Genomic DNA, 21,988 nt, shown 5'->3' with positions numbered 1-21,988 from the left:
CTTGGACAGATACCCTTTTCATTTAGAATGTGCGAGGACATCACAAGAAATCTTTTCATGGAAATCTCATAATATAACCATCAATTTAGAAGGAGTAGTGAAAAAAATATCTTCAAGATGGTACACTCTGGTGGCCTTTAATACATCAGATTGGTACCATTTTCATTTAGGACCAACTAGAGGGCATATTAAGTTTTCTGGTGAAAACCCATGTGAATATAACTTTCCATTCAGGAGAAGCAGCGATAAGATTTTCAAGATGGCTGCTGTGGCAGCAATATTAAACTTCAGATTGGGCTCATTTTTATTAGGACGAACTAGAGCTCATAAGTCTTTTGGTGAAAACCCCATCTAGATATCACTGGAAAAGTAGTCATAATGAAATTTTCAAGATTTCCACTGTGGTGGCCATATTGGATGTCCAGGTGGCAATACTTTAATTTAGGACCAACTAGACCATGGGTTGAACACATGTGCATCAACAAGTATATACATCATTCGCACAGGCCAACTTGTGTTATTGAAAAAACATAATGAGTGCATGATAGTCAGAAATTTGACAGTATAATACAATTATACCAACAAAAACTTGAATGTTACCAATACATATCACATGGTAATAATGACTGGTGATTTTTCACTATTCAATACAGATTTTATACATTCTCTTCTATGGTACATCTTCAATGTTGAAATAATACTTTGATCAAGAGGTTTTATCTTGAAGATCATATTTTCTGGTAAAAGAAAAGATTTAATTTTAAAGCTGTGACTTACAAGGTATTCAACAGCTGGGTGTATGGTGCAATTATCAAGTAACAGAATCATCTTCTAGTCCTTTTCAAATACTGCCTAACTTGTGGTTTTAATTTTTTCAAAATCCAATTTACAAAATTTTGTGTCTGTCACCCATGCATTTTTGCTATGATCATACAAAAACAACTGTATTTTCATATTTAAAAGCAGCATGGAGATTAAATCTTTTAACAGCCAGGGATCATAGTTTGTCGGTAATCAGATTGCATGAATCTGGTTTTGTATAATTTCATCACAATTTTTGACCTGCCCTTCATAATATCCTCCTTCCTCGATAATCTGCATGTTTTTGTGGATATGCCACTGCAGCAGCACTGTAAGCTGACTGAATTTCTCCACATCTTGTATAACAGTGCTGACTGAATTTCTCCACATCTTGTGTAACAGTGCTGACTGAATTTCTCCACATCTTGTGTAACAGTGCTGACTGAATTTCTCCACATCTTGTGTAACAGTGCTGACTGAATTTCTCCACATCTTGTGTAACAGTGCTGACTGAATTTCTCCACATTTTGTGTAACAAGGCTGACTGAATTTCTGCACATCTTGTGTAACAGTGTTGACTGAGTTTCTGCACATCTTGTGTAACAGTGCTGACTGTATTTCTGCACATCTTGTGTAACAAGGCTGACTGAATTTCTGCACATCTTGTGTAACAAGGCTGACTGAATTTCTCCACATCTTGTGTAACAGTGCTGACTGAATTTCTGCACATCTTGTGTAACAGTGCTGACTGAATTTCTCCACATCTTGTGTAACAGTGCTGACTGAATTTCTCCACATCTTTTGTAACAGTGCTGACTTAACCAATCAACAGATTAAGTTTTTCCACATCTTTTTTCTAACCATGCAGTACTCAATCAGGTACATCTAAGTCCTTAGCAACTTGACTTTGCATTTTTGCCAGATTTCAAGACACTTTAAAACAGACAACATAGAATAAGCTTTTCTTTTCCTGGACATCACCACTGAGAAAACAAATGTATCAATTTACTATCAATTGAAATGATTTTCGTGAACAGTGGTCTGTCTTAATTTACTCTGAAATACAACAGTTGAAGTTACTGTATATCATTATTTATTGACACTTGGACAGTAACAGATAACAGAAAGCAGCATATGCTACTGCATATCTTACAGTGATCAGTTGTGATCCAAGTGTCACTAAACAATGACCTATAAGATCATTTTCTGTAGAATCAGTGAGTTGTGTTTACAGAGTCACTAATCTGCTGGATTGACTTCAGTGCCAATGGAATTTTTGACATTCTTGTGTACAATTATGTCCTTCTACAAGGCTACATACAGTTATCTCCTCCTACATGACTAAATACATTTATGTTCTCATATAAGGCTAAATACAGTTATGTCCTCATGGAATGCTATATACAGTTCCCTATGACTTTTTGTTATAAATCACCGCCACCCACTTCCAGCACTGTGACCTAGGGGTCTTAATTCTAAATCCATTACATATAGTGTGTCCTCCTGCAATGAATATATTTATAATGTTTTGTAAAAAAATATTCAAAAGCGCCACTTGTACTGCATTTTTGAAAAAATATCTTTTAATATCTGACCTCCCAGGAACCCCAAAATTCTACCCCTCTTGCTGATAATTACCAAATGAGCAATATATTTGCAGCAAGTGCAGTGAATTTCCACCAAGTGGTTTAGAAGGAGTTTGACTTATGCATAGATGGATGGCCAGATGGATGGAGAGACTGGATGTACCACAATATCCCCCTGCTAAAGCCACAATGGTATACTTATGGCATGCATAAATAATGAAATATCACTATAATCATTTTGTTTTACTGACTCTTGTCAATGATGTAAAAGAAATTTTCTACACTTGGGAAATTAAAGGTGACATAAATATTTAAATACTTTGAAATAAATATATTAATTTTACATGAATTGCATAGCAAGTTATTCTGTCTTATACAAAGATATTTCTATTAATGGCTAACTCAAAAATTGGTATGATGTAGTCTTTCATAGTAAGGAAAGTACCAGAGCACCTTAAAGAAATGACCAAACCTTGCTTAGGGTACCGTTTTACCATACACATGCTGCAGCAGGGTGTTGAACATGGGACCTCAATTATGAACAGTATGCTTGTTACCTATACTACACCATTCAGGCCTAATGATAAATGTTCAACTTCTATAAATTTGAATGTCTGCCCTGGGAAACTTCTTATGTGTAAATGCAGTTTGTGCTTGCAGACGATATAAACTTTGGTAGTTCATAGCATTGTAACCCTTGTGCTTCTGATAAATGTCAGATTATCACCTGATTTTATCATTTTCATTACACATTTATTATCTAAAGTAATAATTAACATAGTTTGCAAAATATACAATCCAACCCATTTCTTACACTGAACATCCCTTTTTTTTTGGAAATCTGTGTATTTTCCTCTACTGCTTTCTCTGCCTTTTTCAATGCCATGGTCTCCAGCCTCTTTTCTGCCCTCTGTTTGTGTAACTCTAGGACTTCATACAGGGCTCCACACTCTTCAGGGGGCTCTACTTCACCTGACAGGATTTCGGTTGTCCTAATCTCCCGTTTATAAAATCTAAATCACAAATATGTTTAGTTCATCATTGTACATCATACTATTTCAGCAAAATTAACTTTTTACAGACTCAGATAATGCTACATACTCATTATGTATAATTTTTGTGAATTAGCAAAGGATGTATTCTATCTCACATATTAGTCTTTACCATGAAGAATTAGCAAAGGATGTATTCTATCTCACATGTTAGTCTTTACCATGAAGAATTAGCAAAGGATGTATTCTATCTCACATATTAGTCTTTACCATGAAGAATTAGCAAAGGATGTATTCTATCTCACATATTAGTCTTTACCATGAAGAATTAGCAAAGGATGTATTCTATCTCACATATTAGTCTTTACCATGAAGAATTAGCAAAGGATGTATTCTATCTCACATATTAGTCTTTACCATGAAGAATTAGCAAAGGATGTATTCTATCTCACATATTAGTCTTTACCATGAAGAATTAGCAAAGGATGTATTCTATCTCACATATTAGTCTTTACCATGAAGAATTAGCAAAGGATGTATTCTATCTCACATATTAGTCTTTACCATGAAGAATTAGCAAAGGATGTATTCTATCTCACATATTAGTCTTTACCATGAAGAATTAGCAAAGGATGTATTCTATCTCACATATTAGTCTTTACCATGAAGAATTAGCAAAGGATGTATTCTATCTCACATATTAGTCTTTACCATGAAGAATTAGCAAAGGATGTATTCTATCTCACATATTAGTCTTTACCATGAAGAATTAGCAAAGGATGTATTCTATCTCACATGTTAGTCTTTACCATGAAGAATTAGCAAAGGATGTATTCTATCTCACATGTTAGTCTTTACCATGAAGAATTAGCAAAGGATGTATTCTATCTCACATGTTAGTCTTCACCATGAAGAATTAGCAAAGGATGTATTCTATCTCACATATTAGTCTTTACCATGAAGAATTAGCAAAGGATGTATTCTATCTCACATATTAGTCTTTACCATGAAGAATTAGCAAAGGATGTATTCTATCTCACATATTAGTCTTTACCATGAAGAATTAGCAAAGGATGTATTCTATCTCACATATTAGTCTTTACCATGAAGAATTAGCAAAGGATGTATTCTATCTCACATGTTAGTCTTCACCATGAAGAATACATAAATTCAGCACCCCTGCCAAACGTGGAAAATTGTATGACTTACCTTATGATGTCAGCAATGTAAACACTACAGAGAACAAATCTCAATTTCAGTTGCACAATAATAATTTCGGACACAATCTGCACCTCTATTTGCCTAAATACAGTCTTCAAACTGTTTTTAAGAATGGCCTCAAACTGCACCCATAGTTTCATAAACACTGTCTTCAAACTGTTTTTATGGATGCATCATTTCATTAGTGTTTTTTTAACGTGTTGTAGTACAAATAAAAATCTATTGGCTCACTTATGAGACTATATCTACCGGTACTGGACTTTAAAATTCTCAGTCTGATTTCCCTTTTTATGATTTTTCTTTTATCAAATGCCCCAAAATGATTAAGTTTGCTATATCAGTACCAAGAACAAGAAATCAGGCATTATGTAGTTATGATGACTCAAATTCTAAATGAAATCTTGCTATTTATTTGAAGTCAATTACACTACAAGTTCTTCCAACTTGTACTAATGTACTCTTAATGCCCTGATTGTGGTTTTTCATTGTGCAGGAAACCAGAGAACCCAGAGTAAACAACTGAGTTTGGATAGGTGACCACTCACCACTGCACATATCAAGGTCTAATACAGAACCTGGGACTAAAGAAATGCAAAGTAAGTGCATCAACTCTGTACTATTCAGGCCCATGAACATATACTGTTACCCCATCCTACTAACCTCATATGGCCACTAAATGCAGTTAGTTTGTTTACATCTTAGAGATGTGGGACCGGGTATTCATAGGGACAAACTGTTTCCAGATTCTGACTGTATGAGTCAAAATATAAAGTTAATAAATCTTCTTGACAGAAACCTATTTCTATTTGAAAATCAAAGAAAATTTGATTAAGGATTAATATGTATCATTTTCACTGAATAGATGATCGATACATTTAAAAGTAAATGAAATTAAACGCAGTCAGACACTAAGATATGAACAAATATGTATCAATCAAATGAAATTGTTATCCAAATGCATCATAAACAATGATATAATTTTATACTATAAGACAATGAATGTTTATCAATTTTTAAATTATTGTAGTATCGTTTCTCTTATGGGTCTGAAGTTTTGTGTTTGTCAATAAAAAAAGACATTTTCATTGTTACTTAAATTTGTGTTTTACCTTCAGTATTTGTAGGAATTTAATTTCCTGAATTATTCTCTATAAATACCCAAAGTAAAGAATGCAAAAGAACAAAACTATCCTGACAACAAATGGTGGTCACTTCAATTGTTAAAATAATATTCCTATATGTATAAGCACAAATCAAACACCCATCAAGATCAATTATTTACACTCAACATTAAATGGACCTAAATGCAGTCAATAATACTTAGCTAATTGGTTCTTTAAGTATATGTGTAAGGTCTCTTCCTTAAAGCACTGTCCAAATATTTGCACCACTGGTACTTTCTGATGACCAAGGCATTAATGAAGCAGCTTTAGAGTGCTAAAATTCAACTAAGATCCCCATCAGTTTGGATAATGTCATCATTCCACATGTGAACCAAATACATAAGAAGTTGCCACTTGCTCAGTGCAATTATAGTACAAGTGATATGGGTCATGTATGCGCATTTACTCAATTTAAATGAAATATAAACTGTTCTTTTCAAATTTAACAATAATCTTCTACTCAATCCTGATTATTGAATGCTTTGCACCTTAACTGTCACCAAGAAACGTCTAGAGAAAAATTATCACAATGGACTTTTACGATGGTGGCCATGTACTAATCCTGGGTCAAAATAAGAGTGCATCAAGTGGAATCGTCACAATCGAGGGTAGTACGAATTTGTTTATCAATATGTGCAGCTTTCATTGTGACATCACAGTATGCGATATTCAATCTTGAATGTACTAGATCAAACCTTTAAGTTCATTTCATCCAAAAATATCTAAGTACCTGAACATTGATTTTGCCGTATGAACCTCTCGGGGCTTCTAAATATTGACAGTCTAAAGGAAAATGGATGTATATGAATCCAAATGAAGTGAATACTTGCCACTTAAAGGTATGTAAAATCAAATTCTAAAAAAGGACACCCATTACTGAAATAGTCGGTGCTGAATGCCTACATGACCTGTGTGACTTGTACTATAGCGAGTAGTGTTAACATTCGAGGCATTCAGAGCGAAGTATAATGATGCTAACTGAAAAAAACACAATGGAATCACTCCTTTGTATGAGCCTGCCTCATACATGAACGAACTTCAACCACCAGATATTACAATTAATATACACTAGAAAGAAGAATTAAAATCACATTTTCACAAATGGTATGCAAAACAGGTCATTGTGAAAAGAAAGACTCACTGCTGAAGATCAGTGTTCTTTATTAGTAGACCTTAAAACCTCATCCATCAAGCCAGTTCATGCTAAATGGATAACTGCATCTCATGCAAAAATGTGATAGACCTAATTATCTGGGGCTCTGAGAATGATGGATGTCTTTAACTAAATAATTTCAGGATCTTTTACCTAAAAAACATTTGTGATTACTTGTGGACTTAATTTGCATAATCTTGATTCAGTGGTTTTTGTCTGAAAATCTGTGAAGTGTGAGCTTCAATACTCTGCAGTAATTAGTGCATATACATAGTGTTTCATTAGATGTACTTCAAGCAATAGTTCAAGTATTTGACAGTCATGATGTTCATTGGAATTATTCAGGAACGGATAAGATGAAATGTGCTTTCACATGAATTTACAGTTATCAACAACATTTTCACTCAAAGAATTGATATAAATAAGTATTACATCTAATTTTCATATGCTAGGTTCATTTATTGTTCTTTCTTTCATTTTCATCAATACTATCATTTGAATACCTCATGATTTTTCTTCTCTTTACCAGATTCATAACATTAACTGAATGTAATTTACAGTAACCAGATATAATATATTTAAGTGAAATAATATAAAATGCTTTATCCCTCTTTTTTCAAAAGTATAAAATTAAAAAAATTCAATTAATGTTGATTTACCAAATATTTTGTGAATGCTCAGAATAAAACACAGTAAGAAAGTGGGGTCTTCAACATGTGGCTAATTTTTGTTTGGTTTTTAAATTCTTGCTTCAGGGAAATGAGATCCACAAAAACTGGTAACCCATGAAAATTTGTGATACTACAAAAGTTTTTTCAAAACCCATATCCAAATTACATAACTACAACAACTACATTTAAATGATGTTGTACCAAAGAAACATTTTCTAAGCACTTACATTCCACCAAGTCTTTAAACACATAAAAACAAAAGAACCAGAATAATTATATGATGAAAGAAACAAATGAAATTGCTAACATAGCTCCAACAAGTGTGCTACAGCCCAGTAAACCAACTTTCCTGTATTTGCTTCTGAACAAAGAAATAATCTGTATGTTTCACTGATATAAAAAATTACCTCTACATTAAATATGCAATTAACTGACCATGTATGGGGATAAAAATATACACTACACAAATGGGTCCCTTGTATGCCTGATTTCATGCTACTATTAATTAATCTATATATTGATATAACCACAGACAATATTTCTAAATCTATATCTATGATTTGAACACTGTCACTTACTTTTTATTTGCATCTTTTCGCTCAATCAGAGCACTGCCTTCAATGGATATTCCAGCAAACAGACCCTTCGTTTTGGAGTAAGTATAGATAACAGCAGGGCTACGAACAGCAGTGTCTGCTTCTAAATTTCGACCCACTGGTCCTGCAGCAATAGTAAAATTTCCGCCAAGAGTTAGGTTACCTCCTTTGGAAAAAGCCTCAACTGCAGCATGTGTGTTGAGTATTATAACAAAGTCTGTGAGCTGGAAAGAAATGGAGAACTTAGAAAAATTTGTATCAAATCATCTTGTACATAAGAACCAAGACAATTTCCTGCCACAGACTTTGAGAAGCATTCAACAAGTTTCAACATATTACTGAATATCAGGTAGACTTTCATTTGGACATTAGCTGGCTCTCACAGCAGAGGAAACATTAGAACCAAGAGAACACAACCAATCCATGATGGAAGGTCACTAAGCACTGCATGTGGCAGCTTTAGGGATTGAACTGATGTCCACAAAGCTACAAAATGAGTGTTTTACCAATGAAATATCCAGGCTCTGTGTCATATCCTACCACTAATACCTAAGCCGATTTGCGGACTGATTGATCAAATGATGATTGATGATATATTTCCTAAATCAGCCTCTCTGTTGCCAAATTCAACTTCAGTCTAAAGCTGTCAAAATTCTCAAAAACTTCTACTGGGTACCCGTCAAATAGAAATTGTATTATATGTATACAAACTTAAAGTTTGCATTTTTTAAAATCAGAGTACCAATAAATATCGCAATCTAATGTCATCTGCTAAAATGTCCAAGAATGCAACGTCATTGTCTGATAAAGTTCTCAAATCCTCCACTGTCCTCTAGTAAATCGTTGTGGTCCAGTCATCATAAATATGGTCTGACTCCCTTTCTTTGACCCCACTATCATATGTGGATCCTTAATTAAAGACTGATCTTGGTGTCATGGAATTGTGTATTATTTATATGTGATCAAAAAAATGTACTCGGGTTTCATTGCTGCGTACAGTGTCACCCAAGAGTGGAAAATTTTGTTGGCTCCAGTTATTTCAAAATATTGAGCACTACTCAACCCATGCTGCATGTGCAAATTGCCCGCAGGGAAAACCTAAGTACCCTGCTGTGCATATCTTTCACAGCTAGTATACATTTAGAGCAAATTCTCTATAAACAAATTACATTATGACGAGTCTTGTCAGAATGCTTACCTCTTTATGGGAACAAATCTTCAGCTGTAGAGGTATTGAAATTTAAGATAGTATTCTTTATCACTATTCGTTTTATATGACAGAATTGTTTCATATATTAGATGTTTTAGAATTTATTCTAAATTCTACAGAGAGTCAATACCTAGATTATACAATGCCATGATATTAGAAATACTATAGTCTGGTTCAAGTTAGCTATTTGTTGTAACTGAACAGACAGATTCAATTTAATTATACAATGCATGCACTGAATGAATAATGTAATGAGTTTCGAATTCATGTGCATGCATGCGCAACATATATCAATGCAGAAGTACTTAACCATGTCATATGTACTACACGGTTTAGTTGTTATACTTTTAGCTGCCTTATATATGGTTTGGTGATGTGGAGTCACAGAACTCTGTGTGGTTTCTTGTGACGTGTATGCTGTGTCTGGTGACGTTGGTTCAGAAGAGTGTACTGGTGTTCTCAATGCGAGGGACCAATGCTTCACGACCATCAGGTCTGTGTTGAATGTGAGGGCTCTCGAGGGATCCTTCAACAGACAGGGAGAGGTGGATCATATGTGGGGGCTCTTTGACCATTGACTAGAGTGGGTGTAACCGGAGATACATCTTGGACGTCAAATGGGCGCCACGATAGTTATATATATATTACGTGTTCCATGTTATTGTTATTTTCACTATTGCTATCTGAGCAAAATTACATGCATTCCCATTTAAATATCATCATATGAGCGATAGATTCATAATTTCATGCATTCCCATTTCAATATCATTATATGAACGATAGATTCATAAATTCATACATATTCCAATATCGCTTGATGAATTCATAAATTGATGAGTTGATAGATTGACAAATAAATGAGTATTATATTGATAAGTGCATAAATCACATGCTTTGGTCACCCTTGGTATTTAATAAGACCTAGTTTATATTGGAGTGTTGATCATATAATTTTATTTGTTGATCGGTGATAGGACGTTATTCACGTTTGTTTAAAATTCCATTTGTTAAATTCATCTTTGAGTTTTTTCATTGAGTTACTTGTTGTTGATAGTTCCATATTAGAAACTTTATAATTTTCCTTATCTTTTGTTTTATAATGGTGTCAGATTCGTTCATATTTAATTTGCGTTTATAAATAAACATCTTATTAACGCAGTTGCTTTCGGTGTCTTCACTAATCCAGTCCCAACCCGGCTTCATCTTGTGACACTTTGTAAGTAAAACTTTGATCATACAGTCTGTGAAATCTATTAAAGGTTGCGCTGTGGGCAAGATCAAATAAACATCCTCTATTACTTGCTACTGTACTACACTCGCAGTAAAATCAAAGGGTTGTCACACTGGAAAACAAGCTATGGGATTAAGCACTTATTTATTGGAGGAGTCAGACCTCTGCTTGACACTGAAAAAGTACATGTATTTGTGGCTCAGTCACAAGGATTGTCAACTTGTGAACAAAGTGAGTGCTGACTTTACAAGCACTGATAGAAAACATGTATATGATAAATGGGTATCCAGTGGCCACTTTTATTATCCGGGTTATTATCAATGGGCAGGTGCCCAAGTATCTGGATACATGCTGGCATCTTTACTTCAGACTGCGTATATATTAGTTTGCTTCCAATTAAGACTAATTTAAACTCTTCTTTCCAGTCATCTAAAAAAGTTATAATGTCCCAACAGCTACCTTAAGGCAGTTATACTGTACTTGGATATATAAACAAGACTTTGATTGAAGTTGTATCAAAAGTCAACTTTTATATTTAGCCACACTTAAAAGGTAAATCAGAGCAAAATATTTTTTCACAAAATTTTATTATGATCACTGTCAAATTAGATAAAAGTAACCATAGTGAATTATATATATTTGTGATATTGTAAATACATTGGAACAAATTTCTATCTAACCCAAAGGGACCAGTGAAATATTTAAGTTAAACAAAATTTGGTTTAAAATCAAAACAAATACAAGCTACTGACAAGCTTTCTCACATACCCACATTAGCCAAATCTGAGACTCGAACCCATGAAGACAGAGGTGAGATGGCAGTGATCTGTAACAGAGAGGTCGTAAGACCACTCGGCCACTCGGGGCCCCCCGAACAAATTAAACTTCAAGGAGACCTACAATTGTTGTTGAAGCTTGCATATGACCATTGATTTAAATACCTGTAGGTCTGATCTAATGGTAAACAACACAGACCTTTTGTTGCATAATATGCCAACAGATCTGGATCTATGCAGTTTGTTAGGACTAATAAGTTAACACAACAACATAGACCTTGATGTGCTTACAACTTACAAATCAGCATTTGTGGCTTAAAATCAAACTTCAATACTTAACATCAAGGTACAACAAAATGAAAAGTGAGTTAACTTTCAAAGCTGTGTCATATTCACAAAGCTATTGATCTTTTTCCCATTTTTTTCATCTGACGATAATAATCCTTATTACTATCAACCTACCCCACATTATTGCTTATGTCATTATCACTGTTATAGTCATCCTCCACTTTATCATCAAATACATATTATGATACCTCACTATAAGATCCTTCTGCATAGTGCATTCCCTTATAAGATAACAGGGGTATGGTTTTTGGATTCTATTTCTGGGATTAATATTGATTTGATATTAACCTACCTCATTATTAAGGTGACCTCACTTATAATACAGAAATATGTTATGAATCCTCTTATAACATGATACACATTAAGACTCTCCTTAATCTACCTCATTATATGGTTATATTGCTTTTAACTCGGTATACATTATGACCCCATGACCATCCTCATATTGTTACATCACTTATAACATGGAACACTTTATGACTCCCCTTTACCTACCTCATTATAAGGTTACATCTCTTATAACTCAGTATACATAATGACACCTTAAAATAGATGATACGGTTATATCACTTATGATGTTGAACACATTATTACTCCCCTTAACCTACCTCATTAAAAGGTTACATCACTTATAACACATAATACAGTATGACTCCCCTTAACAGCATTATAGTGCCGGAGTATCGTATTTTAATTAAACAGGGTACAATTATCATTCTCATTCCTATGGATAAATTTCTTCATGTTTTTTTTCTTTTGTGCTGTTCAGTGTTTGACTGTACTGTTGCTAATATTGTTGTTGCTGCTATTACCTCGGCTCCAACTTCAAAGCCTCCACCAAGACCAGCAATTCCAATAGCAGACGGTGCAGACCAACCTAAAATACCATTAATTTTTTTAAAAAATCAGCTGAGATAAATACATTAGATAATTTGATTTAAAAAATATGACTAAAATGACATAAGAATGACGATTAAAATGTGTCTGCACTACAAGATAATTTTTAAATGAAATACAAAATATTGAAATGAAACCTCTAAGCATTTTAAGGATTACTTTTACATCAAATATAAAAAGTTTTAATGCAAATTAAATTTCTTTTTTCTGTTATAATAGGTGGGACTGTTTGATTTGGTTTGGTTTTGTGAGGTTATGGTAAATGACATGATAGGCAATTCATGGTGACCAGTATATTTATGGACAAAGAACCCTGGAAGAATCAAGACCCGTGGGAAGCTATGGCCAAGCTTTTTCTCAAGCCCATGTTGGTGGAGCTGAGGCTTGAACCCACATGAACAGAGGTGAGACCTGTGATCTACAAAGGCAAGTACCTTAGACTACTTGGTCACCCAGGGGTCTTTGCTGAAATGTAGTTGTATCTTTCCTTTCCCAAAACAATGTGTATGGTATGCCATGAAAATAGTACATGCATGCAATCAATATATTTCTTTCTTTCCTGATCATTGTTTTTCTATAAATTTATCTGGAGTCCTTTACCATTAATAAAAAAAGACAGAACAGAGACTGACATATCACTGTAACGGTTAGCAAATATCAGATGAAATATAAAAACACCAAACCACCTGAAAACAAGCTGTCATCCAGTTTTGCAATGACGATGCCACTCCCTCCCCTGGCTGTGACAAGAAATCCAGCTTTGACCACAGTTAAAATTGCAAGACCTTTCGCTTTCATCAATATTCCTGCTGTAAAAAAAAAAATATATGAAGTGGCTTATTCAGCAAAAAATGAATTTTATTTTGCATGTAAATGCAAATGTTTGTGACCTGCATAATATAACAATGTCAAACAATGGTTAGATACATGTAACATGCATATATAAAAAAGTAAATATTCCCTAACTCTTTACATTTTATATCATTATTATTTTCATCATTTACCAGTAGTTTACCCATTTTTCCCATTTTTTTTCTTCTTCTTTTTTCTATTTTTCAATTGTTTGTAGATTTCCCTATGTCATTCAAACATGCAGGAGTCAACAATTTCTCTTGGCCTTTGTGTTAAGTGTTTGCTTTGTGCATGTAAATTGTTTCATCTCCTGATGAAGAGTCTGTTTAGCTTTAAATGTTTGGAAACTGTTTTGTATTTGAGCCATTTTGAATTACACACACACACAATAATGATTCTTTATTATGTTCACACACAATCACATACGCACAGTCAAGATTATTCATTATGTTCTTGAAGAAAATATTTTGTGCTTTAAAATGTTTGAGTTTATTTCCCCAGACAGATTCCTTCATAATCAGTCATTTTGATTCTCAGTTTGAAATATACATACATATATATATATATATATATATATATATATATATATATATATATATATATATATATATATATACACATACATACACACACACAGACATATATACTGAGAAATACAGTTTGTTTTATATACACCTACACCCAAAGACATGCACACACACACATATATTCCCCCACTATAACATTGGGTTTGGATTAACAGGAGATGCCTAATACGATGTTGTTGCATGGAAGCAACACCTGGTGGTGGCAGAGTTGGTAATGTGCAGGAGTTATTGACCATCTTCTATATGCAATAAAAAAGACAAATTTTTGTCTTTTTACCTCTGATGGGTTCCAGAGGTAGCAAGGGAGCAGGCTTATATCCCCAATGCTAATGTAATAGGGAAACATATTTAAAGTAGAAACTGGAGATTGTTGTTACCAATTTTTTTTTGTAGCTCTAAAGATGTAGGTAATTTAGCTAGGCTTGACTTACGGTGACTTCTTCTTTTAACAAAGGAGGGAGAAGTGAAAGCTGATATATATATATATATATATATATATATATATATATATATATATATATATATATATATATATATATATACACATACATACATACATGCAGTATATTTTAGCCATATGACTTTAAAAGAGCAGACAGAAATTATATACTGTAATTAATTTTAACTGACAAAAAAAATGAATTACAGTACTTTAATTGCAAACTGGTAAAATTACTTAATCAATTACCACTTAAACATTTTCTCTTTTACTTTCTGAACGTTTCATATAAAATGGCAGTCAAAAAGATTTCTAAACTACTTTGAAACAACCCCCATAACAAATATATGAAAGGAAATGCATACATGTCTTCATACAATATTAATTTCATTGTTGCCAATAAATGATTGTGCTGTATGGCACCATGCATGACATGTGAGTGCATCTATTTTTAGAAAGGGATTTTCTTAATGTAATTACTTACTTTCTAGCTTTGTTACAACAATCCGCTGACAAATTGCAAAATTTATAGTTTTATTATTTGCTTATGTACTTGTAGTAACATCATGCAATGGTAAAATTGTATTTGCTTCACTGTTTTTTTGTTGTATTTTCACAAAAATGAGTGATGTCAGAAAGCAACTATGACCTTACAAAGCTTCTTGAATTCTACATAACAGTATTGTCCAACATGATTACATTTTTAGGCTAAATCATCTATCACATAATATTTAGACTTTGCTTTCTATGATTTATATATATTTCATTAATCTATCTGTCCAATGATTTATGAAAACATACAATCTAATGAACACAGCAGTGTCAGCCATTACAGGTTCACTTATGGTTTCATACTTACTTTAGAAAGAAAATAATGCAAATGCAGCAGCCAAAATCTTCATAGGGTGGTGGTAAATTATATACTGCTTTTCAAAGATTCTATTTTTAAACACAAATTGCTATTTACATATTGATGTCCAGGTTTCAAAATAAAATTTGGGATATTTTCATCATCAAAGAGTAACTTGCAGAAATTGAGCAGTGATAACTGAGCTCAGGAAGAGGTTATTGGTCAGCCAGCTATTAAAACATACACCTGTGAATGTCCAAGAGTTTGCTTGTTAGCATGATTGGTAGCAACATCATGAAGAGGTTATTGGTCAGCCAGCTATTAAAACATACACCTGTAATGTCCAAGAGTTTGCTTGTTAGCATGATTGGTAGCAACATCATGAAGAGGTTATTGGTCAGCCAGCTATTAAAACATACACCTGTGAATGTCCAAGAGTTTGCTTGTTAGCATGATTGGTAGCAACATCATATGCTAAATATTTTGCCTTGGGCTACAACACAACACCATCAGAACTACCTGTCATGGGTTGAGGGAGAATCTACTGTCACTCTTTACATGTCTAAAAAAATCAGAGGACAAAATTATTTTTGCTATCATAAGTAGGTGAATTTTATAAATTTAAGAGGACTTAGTCACCCACTTCACCTGTTAGCAAGACCCCTGCTGACTGATACCAGAATGCCTTTATTTGGGACCAAAATATATAACCAGTCTGTACTGGATACTGGGTCAGTCTAAAAAGAAACCTGAAATATTCATTAGCTGAGAAACATACAGGTGAAATTGCCTTCTAAGAATGAGTAATTGGCTTGGCATTTAATAAGTGATTCATCATACTAAAAAAGAAAATGTTCCTTTGGTGTTAAATTATTATCATTATTTCTGGTTACTCCTTGTGATATATTTACCAGGAATCAGCTTGTCAGGGCCCATCCGAGCTGTCGGAACAGTGAACTCTCTCAATATTTTGGCTGCCTTTTTGCATTCAGACTTCAGACTGTGAGGTATTGGTGTGTTGACCATTTTGCTCTACGTTGTCAATAAAATACCAGTAATTATGCTGTACCTATATCAAAAAAAAACATTCTTATCTTAATCTGGATAACTATAAAAAATATCTGGGCAGTAGTAGAAGGCAAGAGTCTTCATCAGAAAGCAAGAAACATTTAATACAACAAATTCATTCAGTTTTGCTCTCATATGTCATGAACGTTTGTTGAAAATTCACAAAACTTTCTCTATGCTAGACACCCTGGTCGATATATATAAAATACATAAACGTAAATAAAATATACACCTTTAATAAGGACAAAGGTGCACTGTACTAGACAACCAATTTTTGTGTCAATATGCAATGGATCTAAATATTCATCGTTTACTTCAATGGGTAAGTTGCATACTGTCACTCTTGCTAATATGTCCGACTAATCAGCATATATCTAAGGGACACACCTCCAGTTGCTCTGTCATCAGCAATTTTACTCCATTAAGTTATCAGTAACATAAGACATTAACAACTGAAGATTGGTTAGATAATGTGATAAACCATACTCAGACTTTGACAACGTTGAAAATATAGCTCAGAAAACAAATACTTGGTAGTGGTGTGAAATTTATTCCATTCCCAAAACTGTCAAGACAATTGCCATCTCGTATATACAATAATCCATTCAAATCAACAGAGAAATGTACTTTAATAAATCTTTAAACATTTTCAACCTAATCAGTCACTCATTATGATGTTTCTTGTTATATTCAAATGTCTGGCATTTCTGATGAACCTAGCCAGTTTTAATGGCGAAAAATCATAAGTATGAAGTACTTTGTCAATTAATCAATATTAAAATAAATGACCATGACAGCAAGATTGACTGAATGATATATACACAGAATAAACCATGAGAAAGAGAGAGAGATTGCTTGTTGATATTTTCAGTGAGTACAATTAGGAGAAAGAGATCAACTCACTGATATATACAAAGAATACAATCACAAGAGAAAGAGACTGACTCACTGATATTTGCAGAGGGTGTATCCACATGAGAAAACATATGGTTAATTTTGTAAAATAATAGATAGTCATTTCATATATCACTGTACATCTAGCTAAAAATGTCTTCATATACAGTGGGACTTTAATGTTGCTATATCTTGTGAAGTGATGAGAATACAGTTGAACCCAGTTATGTCGCCGGCCTAGGGGTTTGCCAGAAAGCGTCGAGATAACCGATGATTGAGATAAACGAAAACCAATATGGCGGCAATATATTAACATGTGCTTGAACTTTCTTTATGTACATGATGTGCGTTAATAAATGAGAATGTACATGCACGTGTTTTTGGAGGTTTTTTTACACAACAGCGTTGCTGCGATTTGTTTGATGAAGCGATCGGTATGCTATAAAAATGTACATACATGTTTGCTAACAATAAAAGGCATATGTGCACCAACTAACAGCAAAGATTTACCAGTATACAATACAAACCACCATCGATTCTCGATACAAACCTTTATTATATTCTCCAAAATTCCAAACACAAAGATCGCTCACAAAATCACAAAAAACGTGCGGGGTGTAGTTCGTTTTTACAAAAAGCTAACCAGTGTCAAAATTAAATTCGCGAGTCATTTCACTCTGACACAGCTCTGAAAAGTATCGTACACGCAGTTACTATGGTTTCTTTACAAAGTCTAAAATGCTTTGTTGCTTTTTGCCTTTAACAGTCTGCTTGGTGATTGGTCATAGGGATCGAGATAACTGACGTTAAGTGGCAAATTTGGCCCTCTTTTGTGCTCGAGATATTAGGGTTCGGCGACATAAAAGAATCGACATAACCGATGAGAAAATGCTAAGACAAAGAGAGAATTTGGTGGTTCCACTTCAAAAATGTCGACTTAATAGGGTTGGCGAGTTAACCGAGGTCGAGATAAGTGGGTTCGACTGTAATGTTTTACCACCTAATTATGCATACATTTTTAAAATAATAACTGTATATGAAATAGTTTTTATAGTACATGTACTCTATTTTAGGGGGAGAGGGGGAGAATGCATATATCCTGAAAATATGAGCATAGATTTACATTTCTTCAGTAGTCAGTTCATGCAGATGACTTTATAGCAGATTCCAGGCCAACATTTCAAAAATGAAGTTCATTACTCCAGGATGACAGAGTTATACTTGTGAAGCACAGTAGAAAGGGTGGGCTTTTTAATTCTTTGCACATACTGCAAAACAACATATCAACACAAGTCATTCTGTTGTATACATTGTTCGTCAAATAGGAGCACCACCTGTATGTAACTGTTACATAACATATTCAACACGCTGAACTAAATATTCAGATTAGTTACTTTATTATTCATTATCTTTATACTAACTACTAACTGACACATGCATTTTGCAATGATTTTAGCCATGAAATAGATTGATTGAAAGATAATAATCAGCCCTCATGTCAGCACAGTCAATTTGTGTTGATAAAGAGTTAATTCCCAAACTGGTTGTTGTTGTTGTTGTTGTTGTGGGGTTTAACGCCATTTTTCAGCACGATAGGCTATACATGGCGGCCAGTATTAATGGTGGAGGAAGAACCCGGAAAGAACCACCGACCCACGAGAAGCTACTGGCAAGCTTTCTCACATGCCCACATTGGCTGAATCTTAGACTCGAACCGCCGCAGACAGAGGTGAGATGGCAGTGATCCGTAACGAAGAGCGCTTTAGACCACTCTGCCACTCGGGGCCCCTAATTCCCGAACTGGACAGAAGCATTTATTACTGCTGTAGTGTAAGCCTTAATCTAATTAGCTTTGAAACATCACTTGACAGTAAAAGTAATCAGACATTCCACACTGCACTAGAACTGATACACACCAACAGCTGGTTTATGTTATACATTCACTAGGGTTTAAGTTCCATGGGAAATAGACACTCAGGGCAGACTTTACTCCCCTTCCAAGCTGTATTGATGTCTTGTATATAATAAATACTATAGAACGCCTTCTGCAGTTATTCTTCAATAACAAATAACATTACATGGTGGCAGCGGTAAAAACACAGGATCGAAATTATCAGAGTTGAAAATGGCTTCATTTCAATTTACAAATCCGGACAAATTTGACTTTTCGAGACCTGAAACTTGGGAAAAGTGGTTTCAGCGCTTTGAACGCTTTCGGCAAGCGTCTGGACTTAGTGAAAAAGAGGAAGAAATTCAAGTGAATAACTTGATTTATTCCATGGGAAGTGAGGCAGATGACATTTTGTCTTCGTTCAACCTGACAGAGGAAAATCAAAAGAAGTGGAAGCCCGTGACAGATAGATTCATGCTATATTTCATTCCAAAGAGGAATGTAATTTTTGAAAGGGCAAATTTAATCAAAGAAAACAGGAAGAGGGAGAAACAGTGGACAGTTTTGTTACAGCTATCTATGTGTTAGCAGATAATTGTAATTTCGGGCCACTACATGATGAAATGATCAGAGATCGACTTGTAGTTGGACTGCGAGATTCAAAGCTGTCAGAAAAATTGCAGTTAGATGCAAATCTAACTCTAGAGTCAGCCGTTAGTCAAGCTCGACAAAATGAAGCTGTGAAAAAGCAACAAACAACGATACGAGCAAGTGGAGAACGAATGTCTGAAATGGATGCAGTAAAATCGTCTTCAATGAAATATGGGAAACAGAAACATAAAATCCCAAATGTTCAGCAAAATAATGTCAGCAGAAAAGGATGCATGAGATGTGGAAAGAAAATTAATCATTCTCGAGACCAATGTCCAGCAAAAGAAGCAGAATGCTACAAGTGTAAGAAAAGAGGACACTATGCAAAATGCTGTTTGTCAAAGTCAACAGTTCGCACAATAGAATCTAGAGAGGAATCTGGATTTCTAGGGACTATTAGCATGAAGAAGGGTCAGCCGTGGATAACGCGTGTGAGATTAAACAACACTTCACTTGTATTCAAGATTGATACTGGAGCTGATGTGACTGTAATTCCTGAGAGAGATTTAAGAAAAATTGGAGACCAAAAACTATCAAAGTCTGATCGAAAACTGTATGGACCTGGAAACTTTGAACTTAAAGTGCTTGGAAAATTCACATGTGGACTTGAATCAAACGATGCATTCAGTGTACAAGACATATTTGTTGTAAAGGGACTGAATCAGGCACTCTTGGGCAGGCCCGCGATTCAGGCTCTCAAGATAATTGAACAGGTAAATATATCCTCAGTAAATGCCTCAGATAAAAACTCACAAAATGCAAGCAAAATTCACGATAAATCCATACATTTAGATAGGGATTATCGCGAGAAATTTCCAAATTTGTTTAAAGGTCTAGGGAAAACAAAATGGTTCTATAACATAACTCTGGACAAAAATGCCAAACCTTATGCCTTATCTACCCCAAGAAAGGTTCCTATCCCTTTATTGAATAAAGTTCAAGAGGAGTTGGATAGAATGGAAAAAATAGGTGTTATTTCAAAAGTAGATGAGCCCACTGAGTGGTGCGCGGCAATGGTTGTTGTTCCGAAACCAAACGGTACGGTACGAATTTGCGTGGATCTAACAAAACTGAATGAATCGGTTAAAAGAGAAAACCACCCACTACCATCAGTTGAAGAATCCCTTGCAAAACTAGCAGGTGCAAAGTTTTTCACCAAACTTGATGCAAACTCAGGCTTTTGGCAGATAAACCTGTCAGAAGATTCACGCCGCCTTACAGCTTTCATTACTCCTTTTGGAAGGTTTTATTTTAATCGCCTTCCATTCGGAATCAGTTCTGCGCCTGAATTTTTTCAGAAAAGGATGTCAGAAACGCTGCAGCGACTTGACGGAACACTCTGTCACATGGACGATGTTCTTGTCTTTGGGGAAACGCAGAAACAGCATGACGAAAGACTAGAAATGGTAATGAAATCAATTCAAAAGGCCGGCGTCACTTTGAACGCTGAAAAGTGTGAATTTTCGAGACCATCAATAAGGTTTCTTGGGCATGTTGTTGACGAAAATGGTTGCCGACCTGATCCAGAAAAAGCCAAAGCTATAACGGAAATGGAAACACCGAAATGCGTAACAGATAAACGACGATTTCTCGGTATGGCAAATCAGCTTGGCAAATTTAGTCCAAATTTGGCAGAAAAATCAAAACCATTACGTGAGCTTTTGAAAGGTAAAAACTCGTGGACTTGGGGTCCAGATCAAGAACAAGCTTTTAGAGATATCAAGCAAGAAATGATATCTTCACCAACTTTAGCACACTATGATCCAAATAGAGAAATAGTTGTATCTGCAGATGCATCTTCATTTGGACTAGGTGCTGTGCTACGGCAGAAGCACGGAAGCACTCTGAGACCGGTGGCGTTCGCATCACGAGGTATGTCAGAAACTGAGCAACGCTATGCTCAAATAGAAAAAGAGGCCCTTGCAATCACTTGGGCTTGTGAACGCTTCAGTAGCTATTTAATTGGGTCACAATTCAAACTTGAAACTGACCATAAGCCATTAGTACCACTAATGAGCACAAAAATCTTGGGAGATTTACCCCCTAGAATTCAACGCTTTAGAATGCGTTTGATGAGATTCAACTTTTGTATAGTTCATGTTGCTGGCAAA

The 21,988-nt window shown here is 34.6% G+C and overlaps 1 protein-coding gene across 5 annotated transcripts in view; it reads right to left on the bottom strand.

Annotated features, from left to right (window-relative positions):
* Nucleotides 1-21,988, bottom strand: part of LOC149785259 (SH3 domain-containing YSC84-like protein 1) — a 37,449-nt gene that overhangs the window by 12,670 nt on the left and 2,791 nt on the right. For 4 of the 5 annotated variants that reach the window (XM_089979110.1, XM_089979109.1, XM_089979108.1 and 1 more), the window contains exons 2-6: nucleotides 16,285-16,442; nucleotides 13,332-13,454; nucleotides 12,561-12,625; nucleotides 8,166-8,407; nucleotides 3,202-3,400 (exon numbers count right to left, since the gene is read on the bottom strand). In XM_089979110.1, the coding sequence (XP_089835236.1) occupies nucleotides 3,202-3,400; nucleotides 8,166-8,407; nucleotides 12,561-12,625; nucleotides 13,332-13,454; nucleotides 16,285-16,399 (744 nt within the window). In that variant the 5' untranslated portion in view covers nucleotides 16,400-16,442. Of the gene's footprint in view, nucleotides 1-3,201; nucleotides 3,401-8,165; nucleotides 8,408-12,560; nucleotides 12,626-13,331; nucleotides 13,455-16,284; nucleotides 16,443-18,458; nucleotides 18,579-21,988 lie in introns of those variants that run through there. The other variant, XM_089979112.1, reaches the window with a different exon arrangement.

This window comes from Sinohyriopsis cumingii, chromosome 13, assembly GCF_028554795.1.
Source record: "Sinohyriopsis cumingii isolate HCF-2022 chromosome 13, ASM2855479v2, whole genome shotgun sequence".
NCBI lineage: Eukaryota > Metazoa > Mollusca > Bivalvia > Unionida > Unionidae > Sinohyriopsis > Sinohyriopsis cumingii.
Note: the sequence above shows the minus strand (reverse complement) of the source record. Positions and strands in the feature narration are given on the sequence as shown.